Source organism: Haemaphysalis longicornis, unplaced genomic scaffold (assembly GCF_048455015.1).
Source record: "Haemaphysalis longicornis isolate Haplotype H1 unplaced genomic scaffold, Haemaphysalis longicornis Haplotype H1 scaffold_3, whole genome shotgun sequence".
Taxonomy (NCBI): Eukaryota; Metazoa; Arthropoda; class Arachnida; order Ixodida; family Ixodidae; genus Haemaphysalis; species Haemaphysalis longicornis.
In genome coordinates this window covers 954,748-982,681 of record NW_027526335.1, presented here as the reverse complement: position 1 = coordinate 982,681, position 27,934 = coordinate 954,748, and the positions used below count along the sequence as shown (strand labels likewise).

Here is a 27,934-nt window from a genome sequence, read left to right as displayed (position 1 = left end):
CCCTCAAAGATTGTCCAGGTCTGGATAGAATATTGTGGTACGGGCCACGTGAGCACACTTAAAGTAGTACTGACAACAATTAGGCGTTGATAATATTGCACAGTTCGCTTCTTTACTCAACTGAATACCCTGGCTGAAATATGAGTGGCGTGTGATGCGAAGAACATACTTTAATTGGATCTCATTTATCGCCCCGACTGAGCAGCACGCGGAGCGGCACTCAGCAAATGGGCATCAGCGTGATATCGTCCCGTGGTAGGCAAAAGAAGTGACGCGGACAGCGCTCGTCAAAAACTCGTGACGTCGCTTGTGACGTGACATCACTCGTGACGTGACGTCGTGACGGCGAGCGAGCGCCGGCGCATTTACAGACGGGTGCACGTGGCCAGTGCTACAGGCATAACCGCTGCCCAGAAAGGCACTGTTGGCAAAAAGAAAGTTCCACACACGGGAAACGAAGCGTTAATATCAGCCGTTCAGCTCCGGCGGCGGCGCTGTCGAAACAACGTCCCTACCGGCCTCCGGAGTGTTTTGACATCCGCACAAAGCGGTGACGTCATACCGGGATTCTGTCATATGCGCCTTTCGGGATGAAAGCGCGGGAATTTGAAACAAACAATTTTCAGGCCGTTTAATGTAAGGAATTATCGCGCGCTGAAGTATTTAAAGTGCGGTTTTGGGTTCGCCAGACCATTAAGCATCGATAAAAGCCATTAAAGTGGAATATAAAATTTTTGTGTCAGTACTCCTTTCTTTAACAAACTCACGCATGCCGTCCTCAAAAAACCCAATAAGTCACGAATTTCAGGAATTCCAATAAGTCATGTGCCACACACATCTCTTCCTCATAAACACACCATTCAAGCCACAATTGTTTGCGCTAATTTGCTGAATATATTTTCCGGAAAGGACACAAATACTTGTCTGCTGTTGCAATCAATGTAACTTATTCAAGGATCTGCATGACAGCTTCGGCAGAATTTTTTGGGTGTCTGTAGCTTTTGTGCGCGTAAATTCAGTTTATTTAAGCTTTATAACAGGAACCCCACTTAGGGACTTCAAAACGACTCCGTTTCAAAAAAATTCAAGAACACGCCTTTATACCAAGATATCTTCAAGATTAGTCCTTCACCGAACATTAGCCCGTAGTCCTTGTGCAGGACGCATCGCCTAATTTAGACCAACTGAAGGAAAAGAAAGACGAAGGAAGGACAACGCGTGAGTCTTCTTCACCACAGTGCACCTGAATGTAGCCATTCGGTACACTCAAAGGTGTATTATGGATCACGATGACCTTCATACGATATGACTCGTAACTTTCGTATGGGCGAGACACAACACAACTGCAAACGACATCGATGCATTGCTTAAAGTCCCAGAAAATTCATAAATAGGGCCTCCTCACTGCCTTTCTCTGGCCCCTTTATCGCCGCCATCGATGGTGCGAAGGAACCAGGGTGACAAAAACAACCCGCGGCGTGTCTTTAGCCAGGGCGTGCACGAAAGAAGTACCACTGGCCTCGTATGTGTCGTTGTTCGTGTTCTACTTGTGCTTTTTTGAAGGAGCTCTCGGTGAATTCAAAGTGGCCGCGTTCTGCTTCGTTCACTGCCCCTGCAGGACAATGGCCCCGGAGAACTGAAGGTGACCCCCAACAGACTTCCCGGCAGCTCATTTAGCTGGGGTGCGCCCAGCCTGGTCGTATACGAGGCGAGAGACGCAGCCGACAACGTGGCCAGCTGCTCATTCAACGTCATCGTTAAGCGTTAGTTATTTTCCTGTACACTAAGTAATGAACTCCCGCTGCGGTGATTTCATGTATGTTGAAGAACCGAGGCGAGGACCACGGGACGTGGGTGAATCTTTAATGGCGGATGGAAATCTACAATGATGGTGATAGTTGAGGGCAGCTGAAAATAGCCACCTCTTCCTCTTCTAACATTTTTAACATCCTCCCGGCCGGCCGATAAATGGAAGGAGGTTAACTTAATATGAGAAGCTAACTTTTCAGCTGTAGCCAGCGCAAAAAACACCATTGTTCATGTTCACTAAACAGTCCGTTGTGCTCAGAAACGATGTCAGGTCCGTGTTAGCTCCACAATAATTGTTCATTCTTCTGCTTCCACCTATGTTTCCACCTTCTGTGGCACATGCGTTTTGTGGACTTGGGCACGCGGCTTGTCTTGATCATCGTCTTTCTTGGATGAGCTGGCAGTGTTCGTGCATGCTTCGTGTGGCATGAGCGTAGGATCGTTTTTCGTGTCGAGGAATTCACGTACTGCCTCACTCTTTCCATGCGCAGAACGATCCTTCTTTGTGATGCTTCTCTTATCTTTTTCGTTTTACCGATCAGTCGGCCTTTCGTCACCTGCTTTGGTGAAGCCGCGTTTGGGGAATTTTCGCCTGCACATCGTAGGGCTTTTCGGTTATGCTGTCTGCGCGGCCTTCGTTTGGACGTAGGGGTTTTCAAATGTTTGTTACGTTCTACCTTGGTAAACGAAATGCCCTCTGAAGGCGTGCTGCTGTGATGGCATCTATTAGGCGTCTCCATGGGTGAGCCAGAGTTTCTTTTGTGGCGTCGATAACTCTGCTGTGCTTCTGCGTTAACCTGTGGTTCTCGTGGTCTTTCATTAGGTCCTTCTTTGCACCTTGATCATATTTTCTTGCGGCTAGATCTTTGCACACAAGACGGCTGTGCAGGTACCTGCACAGCGTTCTCGTTGATCGGGTTATTCGTCCTTTTTGTTCTCGGTAATCGAGAAATTTCATCTTTGGGATTGCAGTCGCCTGAGCGAGCAACAGGAACGGGTGACTCCACTTCGTTATTCCATAAATTAATCCCTTGTTTGAAGGAAACAACTTCTTCACATACGTCTAGCTCATGAGGAGGTTCTTTCAGAGGCGTCGTCAAATCGCTGTTTTCGTTTAGGAGGTGACTGTTTTCCAAAGCCGTTTCGTCGACGATTATGATACCATCCTACTTTTTCAGGGCTATTGTAACAATGTCATCGGTAGAATACTTTTTCAATTCCGAGAACAATCACTCCATTATAAATTTCGTCAATAGGATAAGATCTTCGAATTCATAGGCGGCTTCATATTCTTTTTCTAAATCATCCAGTTCGACAAGCTCTTCAATTGCACTGTCCAGTTTCTTTAGTATTTCATATTTTCCATCAGGCTCTTCTTGAGGAAAATTAGCTTACCGATTGATGGTGCCTCGGCATTCATCCGTGATTTTAGGTCGTCGATAAGTGTGGTGGCGTCGTTCCGGATTAGGTTTCTTCGTTCACACAACGCCTCCATGTCGATGCTCGGCGTCGTTAATATCTGTAGGTCGCCGAGAAGAGTCATGGTAGGCGAGAAACCGAAGCCGTTCCTTCCGTTGGTCCCCGCAGGCGTCCGTTCGGTAGCGTTGGTGAGGGTGCCTGATCGTTTGTTGCTTGGTGAGCCCTCAATTGGTTCGTGGTCAGTCACGTCCGCCTGCGGCCCGTGGTCAGCGGTCACAGTTCGGTCCCATCGCAGCCGTGTCACTCACATCCCCGTTAAAGGCGGTCCGCACACTCCGTTCTTCAACTGTGTTGTCTTCCCATCCTGGTCACGGCACCATTTTGTTGAAGAACCGAGGCGAGGACCGCGGGACGTGGGTGAATCTTTAATGGCGGATGGAACTCTGCGATGATGGTGATAGTTGAGGGAAGCTGCTGATAGCCACCTCTTCCTCTTCTAACATTTTTAACAATGTAGTTTCGGAGTCCCCACCCGCTCGAACGGGGCGAACGAAAATTCGCCGAAGGACCTACCTTTCTCACTTGGTGATTTTCACGTCTGCACCACAAATGAAACTATGCTCCCATTCGCGGGTCTACTGTGTCGATGGACGTTGTTTTTCGAAGGATAGCTTCGGTTTTCTGGACCACAACCTGCTAGATTTTACATAGCACTTGGACGAGCAACTGAAAAGGCGCAAATAAATAGCACAGCGGCGTACGAAGTTGTTTCGTTTTTCGGCGCTGTCTTGTGGTCCCACCAAGGGAATTGATAGAATTTCGCAAGCCAGATTTCGGAAGACAATGTTTGTCTTGAACTCGACATTTATATATGAATATGTGAGCTACATTCAAGGCGAAAAGCCATTTAGGATGACCCAAAAGGCAAACTGAACAAATAATTAGAGGTAAAAATTTACGGAGGATGCTTAGAGCTACCTAGGAATGCCAACGCGAAAGCCTGCCGGGAGTTTCTTATGATGTGCTCTAGAACTTTCTGTTGAATAGGCGGCCGCGGCCGTCAAGTTCAACAAGCCTCTGGACGGCAACCCCCGAGGCTCGTTCCGCGAGCTAGCCATCGCAATTTCCCGGCGCGCGCTGCGTCGCCATTTCTCCGAGCCCTCCTCCGAACAACCGCCCGTCTTCCTTTCCTGGCCGGAGAGACACTCCGTGCATGCCCACAGCTTTGTACGCAAACGTGGGACTGCCGTCATGCGGCCCTTCGTACCTGCTGTTCCCAGAGGGAAGCCCTTCGCTTCAGGAAAGCGTATTCCGTGCCGTACTGTACTTCTTCAAGGATACGGGGCTTTCGGATCGGATATGCTGCCGCCAGTACTTTGCTGCATTCATTCCATCATCGTTCTTCTTGCTGACCTCTTTTCCATCCAACCTTCCTCTCCTTGAATAAGTTTTGATAGCGGTGCCCTTAACCTGAGAGGCAGATACCGCCTGGGTCGTTTTCTCCTACCTTTCATTAAAGCAACATACACACACCCCAACTCGCATCCTTTTCTAGCGCGCGATCCCCCAATCGCCGTGCTCATTTGCGAACCACCTCTTTTGCGAACCTCGAAATGAGCATGCTCAAAGCTTAAAAACTTAACGCTTTCGCCTTGAAATTATATATGCCATAAAAACACCTTTAAAGATGTACCGGGCAGAGAGGCGCAACATCAGAAAGCAAATTTATGAAAAAGTGCTGGTATTTCCGAAGTAGGGCAGGCCGCTTGAAAACCAAGAGCTTTATAAGGAACTATACCGACAACTATTTGTCGTGCTGTCTGCGAAAAAAGAACAGGAATGATCTGACACATTTTCTTAGAGTGCTGTAAGATCCACACTCCCCGTACGAGGAATCTGGTCCTGCATCCATGGCCCGAGAAACTCCGCCACCAGCGTGGTGGAAGAACGTGGTTACGAAACACCACCAAGTTGACAATTGCACGCCACTTGTTCTTGATATTCTTAGAGTGACGACCCCGTGAGTTACGTGAAAGTGAACACACCTCTAATACAACGCAGTTAAAACTCCGTCTTTGTTTCTTTTAATGAGCCAGTCGTCGTACTTATCTAAAAACAGACAATAAAGAAGATCCGACACATGTGCCCTGCCTTCACCTCACCGCAATTCATGCCGCTCGAATCCTTTATGGGCGCCAATTTCTCCACAGCGTACCCGTGCCCGTACGTTCCTCCTCCGAAGAATGGTTTCGTCACCTGCGATTCTGACACGGAACGGCAGTTCTGCAGCGTCTACTGCGACAAAGGCTTCGATTTCGTTTTCAATCCAGAGCCACTCTATCGCTGCAAACAAGTGGCGAAGCGTGGAAGCTGGACCACTTTTGGAAGGAGCAAAACATTGAGATTTCCATGGCCTGACTGCGCGGGTGAGCCCCTTCCCATTTTTCTGCAATACGTGCTCCTCGTTTCATTTGTGAGAGAAAAAATTCTCTCGCTTGCCTGCGTGTGTTCTGTTAACCACGATAAATTCAATCCAGGCCGTGCTTGCGAAAACTAGGGATTAAGGAGGAAGTATGGTATAATTACTGGATTCCGGGTGATTATCTGCATGACATCCGTGAATTACTGAAGGGAACATGAAGACAAAGTATAACTTTGTTCCATTTAGAAAAATTAGGCTTTGGTAGCTCAGTCGGCTCTATTTGAGAAGAGCCTTTTTTTAACCGAAAAGGGGTAGCATATATTCAATAACTCAAAGTTCGTGGTGCAGGGACGGAGTACGGGCAGGAGTGACGTAATATGGGCTGGCACTAAAAACAGTGTTATCAGTGTGAACTGCGCATTAGCATCCGAGTGATACGAATAAATGATCTACAGGCATATTTCTGCGCTGTAAATCACTTGCGCAAAATGACGAAGACTAAGGAGAGGCGACACAACACAAAGTGCGCTTGGTGTCGTGTCGCCTCTCCTCAGTCTTCGTATTCTTGCGCAAGTGAAGTGCAGCCCGGAACTGGAGGCCCCCCTACAATGTCCCAGTTTTGTTTCTTTACGGTGCCTTAGGTCGGCCGCAAGCACGCAAGCAAGATCCTGTTACGTCGAACACAAATTGTCTGAAAGCGGCTGGGGAATCCTCCCAGCCACTTTAACTACAGACGCCGCTGTCTCCTCCCCCGCCGTATAGGCACCTCTTTCACACGGCGCTCTCTTTACGCGAGCACACCCATTGCGGTTGCCGCCCTTTTAATTCGGCCACTCGCACTCTAATTAAAAATTCATTCAACCACTCCTCTCTTTCTATTCCCTACTATCCCTCTATCAATCCCCCCCTTCCCCCGTGGGCCTGATGAGGTGTCGACAAGCATCGACATACATTTTCGGGCCCTTTTCCCCTCTCCCCCCCCCCCCTCAAAATCTCAAGACAAAGAAAGAGCCGTCACTGCTTCATCTGTCTTCTTTATTATCAGGATTATTCGTTTGAAGCTTGCGACAAATTATCAGCAGCGGAGCTATTGTACAATCCGTAAGTTCGGTATTGCAGGGAAAAATACCAAGAAAATGCCGAGGGCTCGTGAGCGCGTGCCTCGCGCCGAGTGTTCCCGGCAGGCGCAGCGGCTTCAGCAAAAAAAAAACTCCCCCCACCTCCCCGAAGGGGATCGTACGGAAATGTGAATGCAATGGGTGCACCGATGAGTGCGCTGCGAGTAATTATTATTAATGGCGTCCATCGCTATCAAGGCGCCAGTCGGCAAGCAGTCACGGAGAGAGGCGCGCGCTCCACTGCATTTATATACATTTTCCGAGCGCAGCGAGCGGAGAGAGGGTACGCGGAGAGGAGAGAGAGACCCGCACAACACGCCCGCCCCGCGCGCGAGCTCTCTCTCTCTCCCGCCGAGCTCCGCGATGCGAGCGCCCTCACACGCCCGAGCGCGCTTCTCCTCTCCACTCACTCTCCGCTACTCCGCCCGAGCTCCGCGATGCGAGCGCCCTCACACGCCCGAGCGCGCTGCTCCTCTCCCATTGCCCTCCGCTAATCCCGCCCGAGCTACCACCTGCTCCGGTTGCTAGGCGCGCCGCAGCTGTTGCTAGGGGCGAGGAGGAGCGCGGAGAGATAACACCTGCGGGCGCACGCCGACGGAGCACGACAACCCCCGACTAAGAAATGCATTCGCATTTAAAATAGAAAGTTCTATGTCTGCGTGCAAGTTAAAGTTATAGCTTGTGGTAATTGGGCAACAGTGGCGGGGGACAATCCCAAAGGATGGACATGTGCCGGGTGAAGAGGAAGATGTGGCGAGATACGAGCTAGGTCGCGCGGAGAGATAACACCTGCGTGCGCACGCCGACGGAGCACGACAACCCCCGACTAAGAAATGCATTCGCATTTAAAAAAAAAGAACTGCAAAAATCACTCGGAGCGATAAAATGCCGAGCGCTGGTGAGCGCGGGCCTCGCTGTTACCGCCGAGTCCCCAGCTCCTGCGGTGGAGTTAGCAAAAAAAAACAATAAAAAACTCCAGTGCTGTCGTCAAGCTATACCACGCATGTAATCCTTGCCATGAGGAACACGACGATATCGATGCGTGTGACGATGAATACTACTAGCATAGTGCAAAGCAACGAGAAAACACGTAAATAAACAATTTCAAACGTGTAGAAATGCCTGGTGATGTGTCCCTCAGTGGTTACGTATGAAGAAATGCTGCAGCATCGCTATGGCTCAAGCATTGCGCGACTTAGTGCTAGCTCCGAAAGTTCAGTTGCTGAAAGTCTACAATGCTGAGGATGACTTTACATCCACTACTCACCTCTGCGGTGCATAAGACAACGATAACTAGCACCGTAACTATGCAAACTATGCAAATAAACGATTATTCTAAAACTTAACTATGTGTCCGGCAACGCTCACCTACAACAGCTTCGCCATTCAAGTCTTGCGCGTGAGTGCAAGCTTCCCTGAATTTTTTTTGGAACAAAAAGTATTTTAATAAAAAAACTTGTGATTTGTTTTCGTGACCTCTTTAAGCTATGGTGTTGGCTTAACAGGTTAAGCTAGCTCGTCGCTAAGTGGCCCAAAGTTCAGCAGTAACCAAAAACACGGGACAACTCGCATTTTTGTTGTTCTGTGATGTGCCCTCCTTTCCTGATGCTTGAATTGACGTGTGTGGTGTAGTGGCACCTATGTCAGCATAATTCTTGTTCAGGGCAATTTAATCCTGCCACCGTAACGCACAAGTTACGTGCGAAAGAATTTGTACATTCATTTTCACGCACTCCTTCTTCACAGTATCCTCGAAGAGCAAGAAGACCGACTTCGCCATTGATTTCAAGTTCGCCACGAACTCGTGCCAGATAAGCGCCGCGCAGAAGGAGGCGCTGAAAAAGAAGTTCTACGAAAGGCTTTCCAAGAAGCTCAGCAGGATCCCAGGTATGTGTGAAGCCAGCCGTGGTTGCACGGAAGACAACGTGGCCATCGACTGCAAGCCCAAGAAGCCCCTGGACAGCACTCCCAGGGTGCACCGCAGGGACGTTGCACGACCGCGAGACCTGTCCGACGGGTACGATCTGACGATCTCCTTCGTCATTCCCGTGGACGACGACTTTAATGCGACACAGTTGATCGACAGTTGCGAGGTGGGTGCATGCTAATCGCCTTTCCCCCGCTACGTGGATGTTTCTTCAGCAATACCGAAAATAGCATGCTGCATGTGTACCTTCTTCCTCTAAAAAAATTCATTTGGATTTTCATCCCGTAATTTCTCGGGAAACGGCAGAGGAACCAGACGAGCGTACCGGTTATTTTATAACAGCATAGCTGTTTAAGCCTCTAGTTCCGCCGTGGAGTGTTACCAGAAAATTCAGCCCAGCTGGCATCGTCCAGCTCGACCTTCGAGAACACTGTGCCCAGCGTTCGTGGCGCGACCTCTCGACGCGTGCTTTTCTCCTCTCCAGTTCACGTATGTTCGCGCCTGAATCGGGCAGCAGAGACGCCGAGTTCGCGCTACAGAAGTCGAGTTCGCGAAGCCGGTCGCCGCATGTTCTAGCGCGTGCTAACGCGGTCGACTTTGGGAGAGATGTGAAAGGCCGTGAACAAAACGATCCGAACCTGCCATCCATGGTGAACTTTCAGCGGCAAGTGCGCAAATCCATGTGAGGAGCAACAGCTGGGTCTCCAACGAGGGGAAAAGGGTCGCCAGCTCTGCCGCTTCTGCAGCCTTGCACAACTAGCGCAAGCTGCGCCAATTTTTTTTCTTTTCTGTGCGGCTTTTATTGCTACATCTGCGTGGTTGGAGCCATGCCATGGACCTCTTTCTGCTTCATGTCCCTGCACAGGCCTGAGAAAAAAAGTCAAGACAAAGGCGAAAGTTTCCAAAATTGTGGCAGTGCTTAATTTATAATACGTAAGGACATCGGAATATCGGACCATTCCGTATTTTATTATTATGAGAAAACCACGGCATTGTTTGATAATTAATAAGCCTAAACTTCAAAATTGGTGCATTCAGTAAATATTTTCAGCTGTGAATGCGTTCGTTCTAGATAGAAAACATACCCTCTATTCACTTTATACTAAAAAGATATTTTGGGAGTTTCACGAGCGGTATTTGCGTCTAGTGCGCATTGCCTAATGCTTCATGATTCTTCGTTCTGCGAGCACTCATCCGTTATTTCATGACCGTATTTCGTAATAACTGCGTGTACAACTTCCACTTAACCTTGACGTCTTGGGAGATAAATTTCATGGCCTTGCAATAAAACTGATCACCCCCGCCCATTACAATTTTGCCTATATGGCAGACCAGCAGATGACACTAACCATGGTTGATAATGAAGCGAGGTATTTACAAGATGAGACGATCTATTTAACGCGGCCATAAAGGAGACCGCGCTTGCTGCGCCCTACGCACAGCCTCTTCCTCGTCCTTATCGCCATTGATGGTGGGCCATGGCGCCATGGGGGTTGCCCGCCTTGGGCCGTTTTAGCATTGCGTCAGTTCCGGTTGTTCCGTTCATACCGTGTGTATCGCGACAGGACTGCTTCTGCGCGCGCGGGCACAGCGAGGAGGACAGCCCCTACCAGAATGAATGCGCGGGCATAGTGAGGAGGACACCTCCTCTAGCAGAATGAACTCGAGCGCGCTTCGAGGAGGACGCCTCCTACCAGAATAAATGCGCGGGCATGGCGAGGGCTGACCCGCTGGACTAATCCACCCTACCTGAACGAATGCGCAAGTTCCCAGTCGGGTCCCGGCAAACAGGGCACGAATGGAACGGACGGAACAGACGGGATGCTAAAACTAATACCTTCATCCGTCCGCCCACTGGAGTACGGGGGGACAAGAGGAATCGCAATGCTCCTCGTCATTCGGTTCTCCATTAGTGTGAGTGTCATGAAATGATAACAAGGAAGAGAGGGGATAAGGAGGATCCATGCCGCATGCGTGGAGCCCCCGGAAACGCATCATACTCTCATCATCATCATCATCATCAGCCTGGTTGTGTCCACTGCAGGATGAGAGCCTCTCGCAAAGATCTCCAACCACGCCTATCGAGTGCTAGTTGAGTGCTTGGTTTCCCCAGAATTTTCGCAGCTCATATCTCCATCGTGTTCTTGGCCAGCCCTTCTGGGTTCAGGGTCTATTGGGAGCCAGTCCACCTGTTGTCCTTCATCGCATGACGTGACCCGCCCATTTCCTTCTTTCCATTTGAAGGTCGTCCGCCTTAGTTTGTTCCCTAATCCCCGAGCCTGCAGTCCCGCAGCGTCACCCCTCCAAGCATTCCCCTCTCCATAGCCCATTTGGCCGATATGAGTTTCCTTTCGAGTTGTTTAGTGAGACCCCAAGTCTCTGCCCCGTACGTCATAACTGGAAGAGCGCACTGGTTGAATACTACCTTTTTGAGAGACAGGGGAAACTTACTGATACAGCATATCTGACTTCTTATCAAACGCAGCCGCCCCCTCCCCCCATGCTAATTCTGCGAGTAATTTCTTTTTGATGGTTTGAATCAGCAGGTATGATTTGCCCGAGGTACACGTACTCACCTACTGTTTCCAACACTTCGTTGCCTACCTTAAAATCTCACGTTTTGGCATGCTGATTGAACATTACTTTCGATACATTTGTGTTGATTTTCAAGCCTGCTGCCATTCCTCCCGAGTACAATTGGCAAAGCATGCTCTGGAAATCCCGGCTGCTTTGACTGAACAGGACAATGTCGTCTGCAAACCTTAGGTGGCTGAGATGTTCCCCACTAATTATGACCCCCTTTTTCAAAAACTCCACCTAAGGTTTCAGAACACATTATCCGACAGGCTGTGAATAATTTAGAGGATATTGTGTACCCTTGTCGCAAACCTTTTTGTAAGAAAACCTCACAAGTTATGTGTCGGAGCTGGATAGTTCCCGTGCATCCATCGTATATATATCCTGGAAGAGCGCAAAGCCAGGCTCGTCTACTCTGTGCTCACGTAACGCCGTTATTACTGCTTTTGTGGGCAGATTCAAATGTGGTTGCGTAATCTAGAAATGCCATGTACAGCGGAGCATTATACTCTGAACACTTTTTGATTAGCTTGTTGATGGCGTGAATATGGTTTAATGCTCAGAAGCCCTTCCTGAAACCGGCCTGTTCTCGTGGATGTTGAAAGTCCAAAGTGGCACTTATGCGATTGAGGATTACCTCGGTAACTAATTTGTAGGTAACGGAGAGCAGGCTGATGAGCCTGTAATTTTTAAGCTCTTTCGCATCACCTTTCTTATGTAGGAGAATTAATTCGCATTTTTCCACGCCTTTGTTACCATAACAGTCCTCAGGCACTGGGAGAATAGGAGTGCACAGAGGTACTATGCCTCTGAGGATTGCTTTAGTCGCCGGCATATCGTTACGCTCATCTGCTGCTACTCCTCAAACACTTGCTTGCGGAGATATTTGCGTCACAGTGGGTGCAAAAGTGAGGCAGCTTTCGAGAAATCGGTACTCGCTGGTTAGGCACTCGATGCTCCGAAGACTGTCTAGTAGAACATCATACTGTACAGTTTAAAAAAAATGGCCGCGTATCTGCTCCTTTCGTTGCAAATCCCGACGAAAGACGATAGTCGACTGGCGGCCTTGCCATGTAAACGCCTCCCTTCTCTTTCCCGCGCACCTCTCATGTCGTTCCTCTCACGTCTCGTTACTCCCAAGATAATACAATAGAGGTTTGCTCAAGTCAATTTAAATTTACCGCGTTCTACTGCTCCAAGCTGGGTACCTCGATGCCAGCGCTGCCGTATAGGTGGAGATGCGCGTGATTCGAAGCACCCTACTACAATGTTTAGAGAACCACGTTGCCCTGCTCCACGTGCATCCCAAGCGGTATGTGGAAACCATCTAGTGGAACTTTTCATTACTGTTTCCGATTGATTTCTTAAGATTCCGCCGACACCTAAAGTGGCGCAGACAACAGCAGGCGAGGATTTCCTGCAGTTATTTTTTTGTATTTCATATTACCCCTAAAGGCCCTCAATGAGGGTATTACATAGGGGGGGGGGGGCATACACGCACTGAAACCACATGTTCAAGCAGTATTAGACAAAATAGAAAAAAGTAGAAAAGAACAAGAAAACTTGGGTTCAAAAAAAGAAGATAGAAATGAACGAGAAGAAAAAAAGAAAAAAAAGAAAAGGAAAAGCAAATTTAATTTTTTTTTATGTAAGTTGATGTAATATTTCACTTGATATCGCAAGAAACAAGTATCTATGAATTTGTAATAAAGGAAGACTGCAAATATCACTTATGAGTTGATTTAGTGCCTCACATATGCGCAATGTTTTGTTCTTGTTCAACAGCGTTGATAAGTATGAACATTGCCACCGGGCTTGGGCTTTTAGTTGTGGCTGTGGGTATATAAGACTATTGCGCAGATTCGGTTTCACTTTGGTCGGGTGGCTGAATGGAGTCACAGACAGACAGACGGACATACATACAGACCAAAATTTCTGCGTTTAAGTAGCCCAAGGAAGACTGTCGTCTTTAAAAATCAGTGGTGCCAAGCGCGGCTTGACGCCTATTCGACTAATGCCCCTGAAATAGCTAAGGCAGCGCCAACTGCTCCTTCTCCGCTACTCTCGTCATTTTTGCTTTCTCCTCACCCGGGCGTCGTGAGCCCTTTAACTCCGCTCTGGTGCATTCCTCTGTGCTGTCCCCTTCAGAGCAGACGTCATTACACGCTATGGGGCGGCTCGCAGCGAACAGTTTTTAGAGCAAAGCTTTCTTCCTCTACCAGCCAATTGTTCTCTCGGGGCGTGCGGGACAAGAAATTCCCAACGCGGCGGAAGGCGCTTTTCACTCACAACGCGCAGTGTAGATGGCGCGGTGATAGGGCGCTATTTAGGGTGCCACCGTACAGGGTTGAGACACCCTTTGAACGGTCCCGTGCCGCTGCGATTGGTTCAACGTGCTCAACGCGTTGTTCTCTTCGTTTCCCACGAGACAGAGAAACGCGAAACAGATAAGATGATTCACACTTCGCCAGTAAACCGCGTTGCGGCGATAATTTTAGCGTGATTTTAATACAATTACTTACTTCGGAGGCGAGCGAGTGGCCCAAAATGGCGGCCGCGAGGCCCACCACTGGGGGGGGCCGGTGCTGCGATCGTTTTGACGTCACTTGTAGGATCACCTTTCCTATCTTTCTGCGTAGTTGGCTTGCAGCGCGTGACACTTCGTTTAGGAAGCGCGTTCTAAAAGTATTTTCTTGTTAATTTCCTTCGTTTGAAGTTAATTCTCAGTGCGTCAAGCGCAGTTCGACCTTATGGTGACTGTATAACCGTATCAACTGTGGTAGATTATCCGCAAACACCATGAGCGTGGTGGTGTATTACGCATGCGACCGAAGCATAAGCAGCGGATTGTTTCCCCGATCAACAATGTGTACTACGACGATCGCCGAGTGAAGTTTCTATATTATCCTTGTTTCAAAGAAATGTATAAAGCAGGAAATCGTGAAGCGTTAACTGCTCGCAGAAGCACACGCACCCGCCGCGCCTGCCCGCACAGCCGACGGTGCGGCTCGAACCGACGCAGGTCGCGGCAGCAACTTTCGCCGCTTTTTAAAATCACACAAGTCGTGGAAAAAAAGTTCCAGATTGGTGAAAGTGGATGTTAGTGTGATGAAAAATCCTGATAGGTAGTGTCATCAGCTGTGGTTTCCAAAGCGATGCTCAAATACCTGCCGCGATTTACGCCGACCGGCCGCGGAGGTCGGTGCCGGCAGCGCCGGCCCGTTCACGCACGGTGCGGCGAGCGGCCGAAGGATGGCTATGCTTGCGCGCAAGAATCGGCCGAGGCCGTGCAGGTATCTTGATCGTCGATCGCTTCAACGGAAATCACCGCGCTTACAGAGTTCCCAGCGCAGTGAAACGTTCTGTTAGGGACTGTCACTCGCAACTCTAACGGCGATGAAAAAATTCCCCCGCATTTCCCCGAGGGGGAGAATGTGAAAGTGCGAATACACGGTTGTCGGCCCGCTTGCGGCGCTTGCGCTCGGCCCCCGCAGCCCACCGCCTCGCCGCCTTCTCTTCCATCTCTTCCATCGGGTTTGTAGTATCACGTGTACACCACGCAGTTATCAAGCCGCTAAACGCCGCTGAGTCGCCAACGCACGCCACTGACGACGTAGTTTGAATGCGTTAAAGATATAAGGCGCGTCAACACTGATATCACCGTCGCGTCCGTGGCTTGATCGGTAGAGCGTCGCGCTGCGGCCGCAAAGTCCGCGGATCGAAACCTGGCGCCGGATGCTGTTTTTCTTTATAGAGGAGCACTGCGGACGCCGCCGCCGCCGACGCCGGCGGTGGATGGTTTGGGGTCGCTCACACTTAATATCTGCTGCGACGCCAAGCCTAAAGTTCCCAACATCCGATTACGTGCATCCAAAGCCGGCTGCGAGCTGTTGGCGAAGGCCCTCCCGTCGCGCACTAGCGTGTTGCGTTTGGGTTCCTCTAACTTCTTGGGGCCCCCAACGCTCGGTTCTCCTATTCTAAATATCCCCATTATCCGAAATCATTAACGACGGGTTTCTCCTCGTACGCAACCTCGCCTTCTGTGAGCAGTCGTGAGTTTCGAAATTGATGCTTGAGAAATGCCGGCTCACTTTAAACATACAAAACACGCTGCAATTATAAATTACCACGCCGAGCACCTAATGAAAACTAGATATAGCCTTGTCCGAACCCGCTCGAAGGCGTTAAAAACTCGCGTTCATACCGTTCATACATTGCGGACAAGTCGCGAAAAATAATCAGCCGTGCAGAGTACAGGCTACGGCAGTGATCGTTCATCAAATCCGGGCATGACTATAAAAAAATCGTAGGGGAAATAGGCACTGATCAAGCCAAACTGCAGACCATAACAATACTTTTAAGCATGTGCGGCGAAGCAATCTGATCAGCGTTCTCGCGTCATTCATTTACCAGGCAATACGAGCAGTTCGCACGGTGAGATCATAAGTGAGCGACGTGTTTCCGTCGCTGTTACAAGGTGTTTGCTTGCACACACATGTCCTGTCACAAGTATTTCAGAATGAATTTACAGCGTACTTTTCTCGGCATCAGTTGCATCGTCCTTGGCGTTAGCTGGCTGCGTATGAAAGAGCTGTGGATCGCGATGGTAGCAACTACCTAAACGCGGTGGTGTCGCAGGGAACAAGCGAGTCGCTGATTGCTTGCCCGAATTATTTGGTTTACAGACAACTTTTTTGGTAATTTGCATCAAATCCACAAGGAGCGGGCGAGACGGTGGCCACAAGAAAAAAACACGCTTCCGCGTACGCACGGGAAATCTGCTGTAGCAGACGACAACACGATTCGGCGTCCTACAAGTGGCGTCACTCGTAGGTGGCGCCATGGTATGTCCTCGGGGCGAATACGTGTCTCCACCCTGTACAGCGGACGCGTGAATCGAGGCACCCTAGCGTTATTACCCGCGTTCCCGTTCTCACACAGGCGGGCGCGTCGGCGGGACCCTCCCGTCGGCTTTGTCGTCTGCTTTAGCGACCGTGTTGGGCCTGTTTTGGCGCAGCTTCGCGTGCATTGGACGCTTACTTCGCACGGCTTGATTCACTTCTTCGACAGCACACCCTGGGTATTCCCGATCTGACGGAATTAAGTGGCCGTATGGCATAGATACCCCACGGATTGGTTTGTAGGGCTGGAAAACAAAATGTAGAGACCAGTTACAGACATCTGGCCGCTAGAGGAACGCCACCTTTTGGGCACTGCTTGTGACGAATGGGACTGCGTTTCCTAATTTTCTGAATACCAATTGGGTTGTGTTTTAACAGGTATTAGAAAAGACGAATGGAACAACTGGTTCTGGTTAATAGCGATTATAAAAGTTCCGTCAGCTTTCACGCAGTTGTCAAACTTACGAAACTACTTAGTTTAAATCTGTATAAATGGGAATCACTAGGCTCACATGCCGGATTTGTTTCGGTGTCTGCGCTTGTGTCGAGCGGTGGTGTAGCCCCGAGATAGCACATCAGGATGGCTAGGTTCTGCTGTAACACGCTCCTCTCCGTTTTCTGCCGACTCACGGCCGGGCTACAGCGGCGGCGTCCTCCGCTCCAGCCCGGCCGTGGCCGACGCTGCTGCGTTCGGGGCTGCGCCTCCCCGAATCCCAGGTAACGGCTGGCAGAATCTCTGGTTGCACTATTTCTAGAGCCACGTATTTCCATTCAAGTGACGTCGCATCTAAAATTGTTTGGGGGTCGTTCACAGCTTTGATTTCCCACCATCTTCAGAGCGTGGATTGGAGCCAATTTTTTTAATGCAGAGCATTTCTTTAACTCACGATGTCACCCGTTCTTAGCGTCCGTAGTTGTCCGCATCGCTCGCTTCGACATGCCCGGCTCAGACGTTTCGCTATCGGCGCGATCAACATTCGATAGCGCGCCCAGGCACGTTTCAAGGACACTCTCTCCCCTCTCTCGGACTCAACGTGCGCCGAGGCTGCCAATTTTACTGCTGATGAGCGATCTCTCGTCAGCAGTTGCCACAAGTGCAACAACATTAACGTAACGCAAGCTACTTAACTTCGTGCGCCCCCGGAAATGCTCTGCATTTGATCGTGCCCCTCGCGAGGGGGATGTTTCACTGCGTCGCCATGCGAACAGTTTGCCACGCTTTAGTTTCAGTTCCGTATCTCCCCGCCGCGGCCGTGGAGAGAAGGCGGCCGGCCGCGACTCTCGCCACCGCGGCGCTGCGGTTGCGAGTTGCGCTAGGAAAGCGAGCGTCGTCTGCTAGCGGGGAGCGGAACGCGTTCCGCTCGGCATCTCCGATCTTCGCCACTTCTGGCTGCGCACTGCAAAAGAAATAATTTGTGCGGGTGTAGACGCCTTCATGCAGATGTCAAAATAAATCCAGAGATCTTGGAGAACCACAAAGAGACTTTAGTAAAGCGTGGATGAAGAGGAGGTAGAGGAGGAGGAATAAATCTTTACACCTGGTCACTCTCCCTTTTGCAGTTTGCTCTTGTTTTCGCGCCCCAATCTCGGTTTGGTGGCATTTAGAGGATTTTTGGAGACCAGTTTTACCAATAGTCAGCAAGTGAGGCAGTTTTATATTTTTTGTCTACAAGGGGATAATTGTGCGAGGTGGGTGCCGCTTGCGCATACGCGTAGCGCGGTGTTTGTTTATATGTGCGGCATAAAGCAGCATAAAGTGGCTCCCTGCAACACCTCAATATAGTTTGTGTTATTTTTCGCACTATTTGTGTTTGTGTTTGTGTTTGATGGTTTGTGTTCTTCGCGTTATTCAGTTGTTGTCGTGCAATCACTTCACAGAAAGCTTGCGCATGGTTCGCGGCAGTATAGAACGCATCATTCGCAAATGTTGTAGTTCGAGCGTCGCGCTGGATTTCTTGCGTTCACGTTTCTTGCGCTGGTTGTAAATAGCGAGGCAGCGCTCAGTCTGCGCCCCGCAATTAGTACCGACATACATACAACGTTAGTTCCACGCAGTTTTCAGCGCTTTGACATTGTTGTAGAACATGTTTAGTTCAAGTTCATGTCGTTATGGGCTGATCAGTTGTGATAAACTCGCTTCAAGTGTGATGCTTAAAAGTGAACCCTCATAAACGTGAACCAGAAGTTACGCAGTGAAATCTAACTACTGTACCAGTGCTTACTTCGGTCTCCCCTTTCTCTCCCCCTGTTTAGACCAGCGGCCTCCCGTTTCAATAAAAGTTGTACTACTACTATTACTGCTGTGCAAATATAAAAAAATAACAAGAAGGTTAAAGTTCTCGCGTCCCCTCATTGGCTTCGGCCATGGCGGCTGTGCTTTCGTCAGTGTGCTCGTGGCGTGGTAATGTCCGTGCGAAAGGCGTTCGCAATTATGTCAAGGAGCCAGTGGCGGTGCAGACGGGCATATCTGAAAAAGGATGGTACAAAGGAGGTGCAGTTAAAGAATGCTTAAATGGCCAGCTTACAATGAGCGGTAGTCCCCAGCTCTATAATAGCGACCGTACTTCAAGGCCAGAAGCACGCCAATAAGCGCAATTCTTGAATCCCTGTCACGCTGTACAGCCAACATTAATTCAAATGTGGAGTTTGATAAATGGCGATTTGCTACAAGCGAGCTGCGTGGTTGCATTGCTTAACGATTTAGGAAACCTATCATTTGGCTAATCACGGAAATAAGCAACTCATATGTCTTGCAGTAAAAAATTAAGGCGAACCGCGAAATAACTGATCGACGCGTTGTACGGGACACGCGTTTTACCGAAAGTACTTCGCCGTATTTCGCAATTTCTTTCCCACCACTTTTGTGCTTGTGTGCACGTACAGCAAAGGGAAAAATCCCTGCTGCCCTGAATTCGCAGCCTGATACTTTAAACTGCATGTGCGGCCGCCCGTTCAGGCGCGAATCGAGTGAAAAATGTAAGCACGTAATTCTGGAAAAAGCACCAGAAAACACTTCGATCAATCGATCGGTTAAACTGCAAAATTAGATTGTGGAGTTTTAGTTTCCATATGTATGAAAGATTGACTTCCTCCAGGAAAACTGTATATTCAAATTTCTCATTCAATTAATTGCTGCAGTTAATTGCTCATGGAATATCTTTTTCCCACCGGGCGTGATTGCATACAGGCGTTTATAATAGAGGCAGGGATACACAATTACTTTGTACTGGGATTTAGTATGTCATATATGTACATGACACCAACACAAGAATGCAACCTAAACAAATCCAAAATAATGCATATCACAATCATTAACAATAGAAAACAAAAGGTGTATCGCAAAAATGGACTGGTGCCACTAAATGGGGATTTCATTTCAACAAAAGTCGGTAATGACGTCGTGCAATTAAGTGGCTTGTGCTGCTGAGGTGGCTTCCTGTGCGAAAAAAAATTGCCTCCAATCCACGCTCTGAACTTGGTTGGAAAGCAAAACTGTGAACGACCCCCACAACAATTCAACATGCGACGTCACTTGAATTCACACACGTGGCTCTAGAAAGGGGGAAACCTGAGATTCTGCCAGCCGTTGCCTGGGATTCGGGGAGGCGCCTCCCGAACGCGGCAGTCGGCCATGGCCGGGCTCCAGCGGCGGACGCCGCCGCTGTCGCGCGGCCGTGCGTCGGAAGAAAGAAAACGGAGAGGAGCGTGTTACAGCGGAACCTAGCCATCCTGATGTGCTAGCTCGGGGCTACACCACCGCGCGACACAAGCGCAGATACCGAAACGAATCCGACATGTGAGCCTAGTGACTCCCATGTATACAGATTTAAACTAAACAGTTTGGTAACTTTGAGAATTGCGAGAAAGCTGAGGGAACTCTTATACTCGCTATTCAGTTGCTCCATTCGTCTTTTCTTATACCTGTTAAAACACAACCGAATTGGTATTCAGCCAATTAGGAAACGCAGTCCCATTCGTGACAAGCAGTGCCCAAAAGGTGGCCTTTTTCTCTACCTTTTGTTTTCCAGCCCTGCAAACCAATCCGTAACGTACCTATGCCGTACGACCACTTAATTCCGTCGGGTCGCGGTTACCCAGAAGGTGCCGTCAAACAAGTTAATGAAGCCGTGCGAAGTAAGCGTCCAATGGACGCGAAGCTGCGCCAAAAATGGCCCGACACCGTCGCTAAAGCAGACGACAAAGCCAAAGGGAGGGTCCCACCGACGCGCCCGCCTGGGTGAGCACGGGAACGCTGGGTAATAGCGCTTGGGTGCCTCGATTCACGCGTCCGCCGTACAGGGTTGAGATACATATACGCTGGTGCCGCCATTTTGGGTCGCTCACACGCCGTCGAAGCAAGTCATCGTATCAAAACCGCGATAAATTATAGCCCCAGCGCGGTTTACTGGCGAAGTTCGAATCATCTCATCTGTTTTGCGTTTCTGGGTCTCGTGGGAAACGAAGAGAACAACGCGTTGAGCACGTTGATCCAATTGCAGCGGCACGGGACCGTTCAAAGGGTGTCTCCATACGGCGGCGCTGGCATCGAGGCACCCTAAATAGCGCCATATCCCCGCTCCATCTACACTGTGCTCCGTGAATGAAAAGCGCCTTCCGTCGGGTTGGGAGTTTCTTGTCCCGCACGCCACGAAAGAATTTTTGGCTGTCCCGTTGGCTGTCCTCCTCCTTTCTTTTACCATCTTTGGTTTTTTGCACTAGACATATTTTTAAGAATTAGCCCTTTTCCCGTCTCCTTTTTGTGTACTGTCTTTGGGTTTTTGCGCTAAACATATTTTTAAGAATCATTAACCAACTAGCCCACCAACAAGTTGTTAAATTAACCAATGGCTGGTAGAGGTAGAAAGCTTTGCTTTAAAATGCTGGGAGAGAGAGAGAGAGAGAGAGAGAGAGAGAGAGAGAGAGAGAGAGAGAGAGAGAGAGAGAGAGAGACCTCTATTGCTGGCGAGGCTTAGTCCTAGCGAGTGTCCCTTAGGCGGGGAAGGCGAGCCAGGTAATCTTGAGCCCTAGTGGTGGTCAGGAGCTGTAGCTCGGGTGAGGATCTCCCGGTCACCTCCAGACAGGTAGTGGGAGGTTTGGGAAAATGCTGGGAGTGGCATTTGGTTTCAATTGGCAAAACACAAAGGAGGGGGTGAGGGGAAAGGCGGCGAGATAACAGATTGGCGATGTTATTTTAGGGGCCTTACATTCGGCGGATTGGCGGGGACATGTGTTGGGCGCGCCGCGAAGTACTCCTGGTGCTCGCAGCCTCGCAACTCAATCGCCCTCCATCGCGTGGGCGCCGGTATGCAGCGATGCTGCAGCGTCGGCGTCTGTTGCCCGTGCTACGCAGCCGTTTCAAAAGCCTTCAGAAGGTAGTTGAACCGATTCTCTATCGCGTACTCCACTGTAAATACATGGGGTGCGCTTGTAAGGGAGCGTTGAGTTGCGTATTGAAAGTTGCCCGGTAGCACAGACATTATTAATGCGTAGCATTCCTTGCCGAGTACCCCCACAGCCAGGAGCGTGTAACACCCTGCATTTCCACAATAATGCAAATTTCGAGGAAGTTTCAGCTTTAATCGTTACAATAGCTGAAATGGAGATAATTGGTCGAACAGATGTTTGAAAAGCCAAAAAGATACAAAAAATAGTGAAAATGGCGAATCGTGTAGCGTCGCGCATTTCCACAATAATGGAGTTTTCGCGGAAAGTACACCTTTAATTGTTATAATAGCGTAAATGAAGATAATTGGTTGGACAGAATTTAGAAAAACCAAAAAAAAAAATCTGGCTGCAAAGAACTCACACTCCAGAAAAGTGGTATAAGAATGCTGCGCAATAGCAGACAATTCTCTGAAATTATGCAGATTTCTTTGGCTTCGATGGCATATTTTAAAGACGATACATTTTTCTTGGGCCACTTAAGTGCGAAGATTTTGGTTTGTCTGACTGTCCATGAATTCAGCCTCCCAGCGAAAAGGTAAAACGGACCAAGCTTTTATGTGAAAGAAAAACATTCCGAAACTACTAAATATAGTAACATAATTTATACATTTCAACACTTATCAGCAAAAAGAAAACATTCAGGCATAAATGCATACATTACTGATACTGGCACTGTTATTTTAATAAAAAAAAACAGACGGGGGCGTAATTTTTGCGATAGCAAATAGAAGAACACAAACGCGTTCAATACAACATTTGAGCCGCAAAATACGAAAAGGGCTCTCGCTCAGGCCTGTAGACTGTGGTTCAAGCGCCAATCCAAAGAGCAACAAAAGGTCTTCACAGATGGCGAGCCAGTACAGTGGGGGCGGGAAAATTGACTCGAATTGAGCAGAGCTGCATTTCGTTTTTCATGGGAGGACCGAGACGAGAGGGGAAGAGCGTGGCTGGGGGAGAGGCGGGAACGGCAGAAGACTTTCGACGGAATCTTCCATAGCAAAGTGAACAGATGCGCGGCAATTTTTTAAGGGGGCAAGTCCGACAGGTTGGCCATCAGGTGCTACTTTCTGATGCAGGAGTCGGTAACAGAGTGTCGACCACGCTCATTTTCGGCGCTGAGTGTATCCACGCTTGCCGCAGCTTGCAGCCTGCTGGGTGCGCGATAGGCAGCTTCGCAGCAAGTGACTGCGCCGCTACACTCCTGTGTGTTAAGCAAAAACTACAGTTTCATGGTCACGAAACACTGTTCGGTTTTGCAGTGTTGAATAGCACGTCATTTCCTTGGTGGCACGCGACTGCAACACCGTGTCCTCCTTGAGTCTGTAGGTAAGATAGAGAAACTCGGTGGTTTGGGGGGAATGGTCAGAGCGAGACGCAATGGAAAAGTTGTGAAAAATACTCAGGAAAAGGAGTGCGAGACGCAGGAAAAGTAGCAGGGCATCCCCGTATCTCCTACCTTGCGCACTGTGTCGAAAAGATGGGCTGATGAGCGCAGAGATGTCTGTGGACCTTGAACCCACGTTCGCGATGTAGCTCTTGTTTCAAGTGCAGAATAAGTGAACGGCACCGTTGCGCTGCGCAATGCAGCCACTACACACTAAAAATGTTTACGCCCAAAAGGGTGCTTCAACTTGTCGCCGCAGGAGCATCCTAAAAACTGAATATTTTACACCCTGAATATTTTACACAGCCCTCAGTCGGTGATCTAAATGGTCATCTCCAGCGCTAACGCAGGTGCGAAAAAATGTCTGCTGAACACGCTAGCTGCAATGCGCGTACTTCTTTTCGCGTTGAGCTGCGTCAGCCACGGAATGTAGGGCGACATCAGCTCCGTGTAGAGCGTTGTGCAATACACCGCTGCGGGTACGTGTTATTCTGTGGGTACTATTCTGCATTTATGTAACACTTTGCCGCAATAGGAGCAGTAGCTGTCGGATGCCTGCTGGAGCTTATTCCTAGAGTTACGCTTTGTGGTATCACGACGTTAGCCGGTGCCTTCCACTTGCCGGTCAACCGGCACCCGCTTGAATATCAATGGATGCTGGTTGACAACGTCAGACACCAAAAAAAAAAAAAAAAAAAAAAAAAACGTTGGGTGTAACGTCTATGCCTCGGCTCAAAGTTAGACAAACTGAACGTTGAGCCTAACGACATGCTAAGCAACGTCACATACACGGTCCGTCAATCTGATGGTACCGGTTACATGACGATCAGTTGACAACATTTCGCCTAACGTCGGACCGTTGCATATAACTACCACCTCATACCGCTTTCTGCGCTTGAACATCTGCGCAGGCGCCTTATAAACCACAAAATACGGGTGGCCTCCCAAACGAGACTTCACGAACTCTGTTAGTTTCTACATCCGCTAAATTCGCCGAGGTGGGCCAACAGTGCTTTCACATTAAAAGAACTATAGTTACGCCTGGTATATGCGGCATGACGTAGTGGAGGGCTCTGACCACCCAGGAATCTTTGAAGTTCACCGAAATGACGACCCGGCTGTTTTGGGTTTTTGCTTCCATCACAAAAATGGCTGCGCTGCAGAAATTGAACCGTGCCCTCGCCCAGCCCGAGCGCCACTGCGGCCGGTAAATTACTTCGATTGCAGCTGTTTTGTTGGGCACTGAATTCCTCGTACTCCCAAGCTATCCCAATTCCCAACTCCCCAACTCCCAATTCCCAACTATCCCAACTCCCAAGCTATCTTGAAATTTGTATGCCTGCGTGCATCTACCCTGATAACACAGATATAAAAAATTATATGCCTTCTCCATTTTTCAATGTTTGGTGATCAAACCCATCAGGCTGCACAGATGAAGGACTTATTCTGTTCCGACTATCTGCCCGCAAGAAGGAGCAAGTACGGGGTTTCTTATACGGCCTGTTGTAAGACAGAAGGTGACTCGAAGGGGGCACTGTTAATGCCTTCTTTCACCAAAGATGGGAACAGAACCGCCTAATAATCAGGCTGTTTCTGCTCATGCCAATGTCTATATATTCACACATGACATTGTCCCAGCCTCGTGATTGGTCAAGAATGGATATAATGTGCAAATAATGCATTTTCAAAGCCAACCTGCCTCCTTGCGCACCCTCTAGACTGCGTATTCACTTGGTAGGTTCGGGTTCACATTCTATGCTTCCGACGACATCTTTTTGACATGGTCCGTGTACTGCCGTTTTTTTATAATACTTCATGCCTCAGATGAGCCAGTTTTATTGTCTTACTGTGCACACTTCGGAAAGCACAGGTGAACTTTGACTGTTATAATATTTAGCGTTTAATTTCACTGCCTGTAAGATAGCATGTAGTTTCTAAAATAACTTTGAAAAGGAGTACTGTGAACGTGGCTGCTTGGTATACTGGTTAATTCTACTACTTCCCGGAGCAACGAGGACTAATGAAAATGCACATACACTTAAATTTTTTTTATTATGAGCGCAGTTGTAAATCTGCCTTGAGTAAAGTGCTGAAATCAAGAGTATGATGGAATCCTCTCTGATGTGAAAAATACATGACAATTGAAAACTAACTAACCAGAAAAGCTATCATGCGCCAGGTGTTGTATATGCAGTTTTTTTAGTCCTCATCGTTCCGCGCACTAGAAAAACGCACTTCCATCAGAGCAAGCATAAAGCATTCCTACCTAAAAAGTGTGTCTTCAAAAGAGAATCGGGCGCCGTTATTGATCTAGATACTGCATGTGAAACCCTGTAAGTTCACAGAACAGAAATTCTTAATGGGCACTAAATTGTCTTTGTATTGCCCGTGGTGGCAGTCAACATAGAGGAGTGCCTCACTGCAGGTGTTTTCCGATTTAGGAGTGCCAGAATACCACCCTCGTTCACCCGGCTGCGGCTGAAACGACGGCACTCACTCGTCATTTGGAAGACTCCCTCAGCGAAGCTATAAACTCCACTGTAGCTGAAGAGCTGCCGGATGCATCATTGGTCGGAACAACCCACTCTATCAATTCTGTCTGCCCAAGAGGACAGGTCTCCAACGAGCGACTCTGCGGTATGCCTCCTCGCGCAGCAAAACATAGCGTGTTTTGTCACTCTAATACCAGCAATGACAAAAAGAAAAAAGAGCCACACGCAAAACGAGCTTCCAGCGATACTTTTTTCCTTCGTCGCCTTTCGCACACACAGGGCTAACTTGGGGAACGCAGGACGCGTTCCAAGGGTTGCAGTTGTTAGAAGAGCGCAAAGATGTCTAGGAAACCAGCCCGTGGGGTGAAGCTTTGTAATTCAGATAGTATTTATCAAAGAGACCAGTACGGAAGAACGCGCAGGCATGCGAGGTTGCCGTGAGCCTCCTTACCGTAGCGGGCACTTTATTGTTGCTGAACAAGAGTACAGGTCAACTGCAAACGTTTAATTATTTTTATTATCAGACCTTTTCAGGAGTCAATGTTTTTTTTTTAAACTTTGATAACTACGCAGCTCTTAGTTCCCAAAATTCATATTTATGATATTTATTTACGATGCTAAACGCTGTGCCTTATATAGGAATGGACCTGCGCGAATTCAGTTAGTGCTGCGTTGCTACATGTGTAAATAGAACAATTCTGCGTACTTTCAATATTATACTTTTTTGAATCACGGATGTACGATACTTCTCGAGAATGAGTCGTGATGGCGACAGCACTAGCAGCGTGCACCTTTTTTTAACGTTTTAACGGTAAATCTATATTCTAACGTTTGTTTCTCGTGTTCATTCCCAACGTACTGTCGTTCAAGCACAGTGTGAAGCACCTACCACATGCCTATGCGACGGTTGCTCGGCAAACAGTTAAAGCAACCTAGGATAACGACCTGATCACTCGCTGCGCCCACGTTTTCCAGTGAACTGCCCGGCGGGCACTTTCTACCACAACACGACGACATGCCTGCCTTGTCCCGTGGGCACGTACTCAGACAAAGAGGCCGCTCAGTCGTGCGTCCCCTGCCCCGCCAACAAGACGACGCTGGGAGAGAAGGCCAGCTCCGCATCTGAGTGCAAAGGTAAAATTAGTCGTCTAAAATTTGTCGAAATTAAGGTAAATATAGGGATTGCGTTCGGTACTTAATAGTTAACAGCATAGCCATGTACTTCAAAATCCCCACACTGCTTGATTCGTACATAATTCCGTATCATACAATCATTACAGATCTCTTAATACTAACTTCGAAAGAAACTGGAGAGACACAAAGAGAAGTATTTATTTTTTGGAGGCATTAGATATAACCTAAAAAGTCGCTGGCTACTTTTGCATTGATTAAAAGGTATAACGGCTGTCTAATGAAACAAGGAGGACCCTTAATATTAATCAAGTAATTTCCTTTCCGTTAAGACCCCGCGAGTTAGTATCACAGGAGGAGTTGATTACATTAGGGGGAACAAAGATAATACACCCAAAAAATAATATAGCTGGCCCTGTGCACTTCGCAGGAGCCTGAAATCTCTTTGTAGGACGCCATGTATGTCTCCCCTCGCTGTTTGTCAGAGGTGACCTTTCAAACCAGGATTTCCTGCTCAATATAATCCAAGCGCCAGTGAATATAATGCAGGTTCCAACCAATATAATCCAGGCGCAAACCAATATAATCCGGGAGTGACTCAGTGCACGACGGACGCGAGAGCGTTGTAACTTAGGCGCAACCAGGCGCAGTGTATTTCCATCCATGTTGGCCCGAGGATGGTGTCATGGGTATGAATTAATGCATTTAAATTGCTCATTTACCCGATATGTTAGGGGAAACTGCAAGAACGCCTAATTGTCGAAACAATGTGATTATGGCATTAGCTATACCAGAAGTCGCCTCTAAATTATGACGTCATGAATATCAATCAGATGCATTTGAATGGCTCCTCATTCTGTATAATGACGGGATATCTTCATTATACCATGTCACATGAGAGCTCCAGGACTGGTACAACTCAAAAATTGCCAGCTGCCAGAGTAGGCGTGAGTCACGTGACGAACACAAACAGAACACACGTTCTGTTCGGTACAACCACGAGTCACGCGATTACAATGAGCTTTAATACATCACGGGAAACCGCGTACGGGAAACCGCGCCACCGGCGTTACGTGATCGCTATTGAATCGCTTGTTTACGTGACGCGCGAAAGAAACCTGTCATTGTGAATATGATTTCTTCTGATTTCGCATGACTCCTACGGATGATGGGCTAGTCAAGTGACTTACCGTGGCGTTTACTACCTCACCAGTAATGGCATCATAGGCATCAAATGATCGCTATTCATTTGCTTGTTTGAATGATGTGAAAAAGAATCTCGTCATTGCAAACATGATTCCCAATGCTC

The 27,934-nt window shown here is 48.5% G+C and overlaps 1 protein-coding gene across 3 annotated transcripts in view; it reads left to right on the top strand.

Annotated features, from left to right (window-relative positions):
* LOC144173832 (sushi, von Willebrand factor type A, EGF and pentraxin domain-containing protein 1-like) overlaps positions 1–27,934 on the top strand; it is a 214,332-nt gene that overhangs the window by 77,605 nt on the left and 108,793 nt on the right. For all 3 annotated transcript variants that reach the window (XM_077702093.1, XM_077702092.1, XM_077702091.1), the window contains exons 11-15: positions 1,619–1,763; positions 5,439–5,654; positions 8,515–8,861; positions 25,444–25,639; positions 26,470–26,628. In XM_077702093.1, the coding sequence (XP_077558219.1) occupies positions 1,619–1,763; positions 5,439–5,654; positions 8,515–8,861; positions 25,444–25,639; positions 26,470–26,628 (1,063 nt within the window). The remainder of the gene's footprint in view (positions 1–1,618; positions 1,764–5,438; positions 5,655–8,514; positions 8,862–25,443; positions 25,640–26,469; positions 26,629–27,934) is intronic.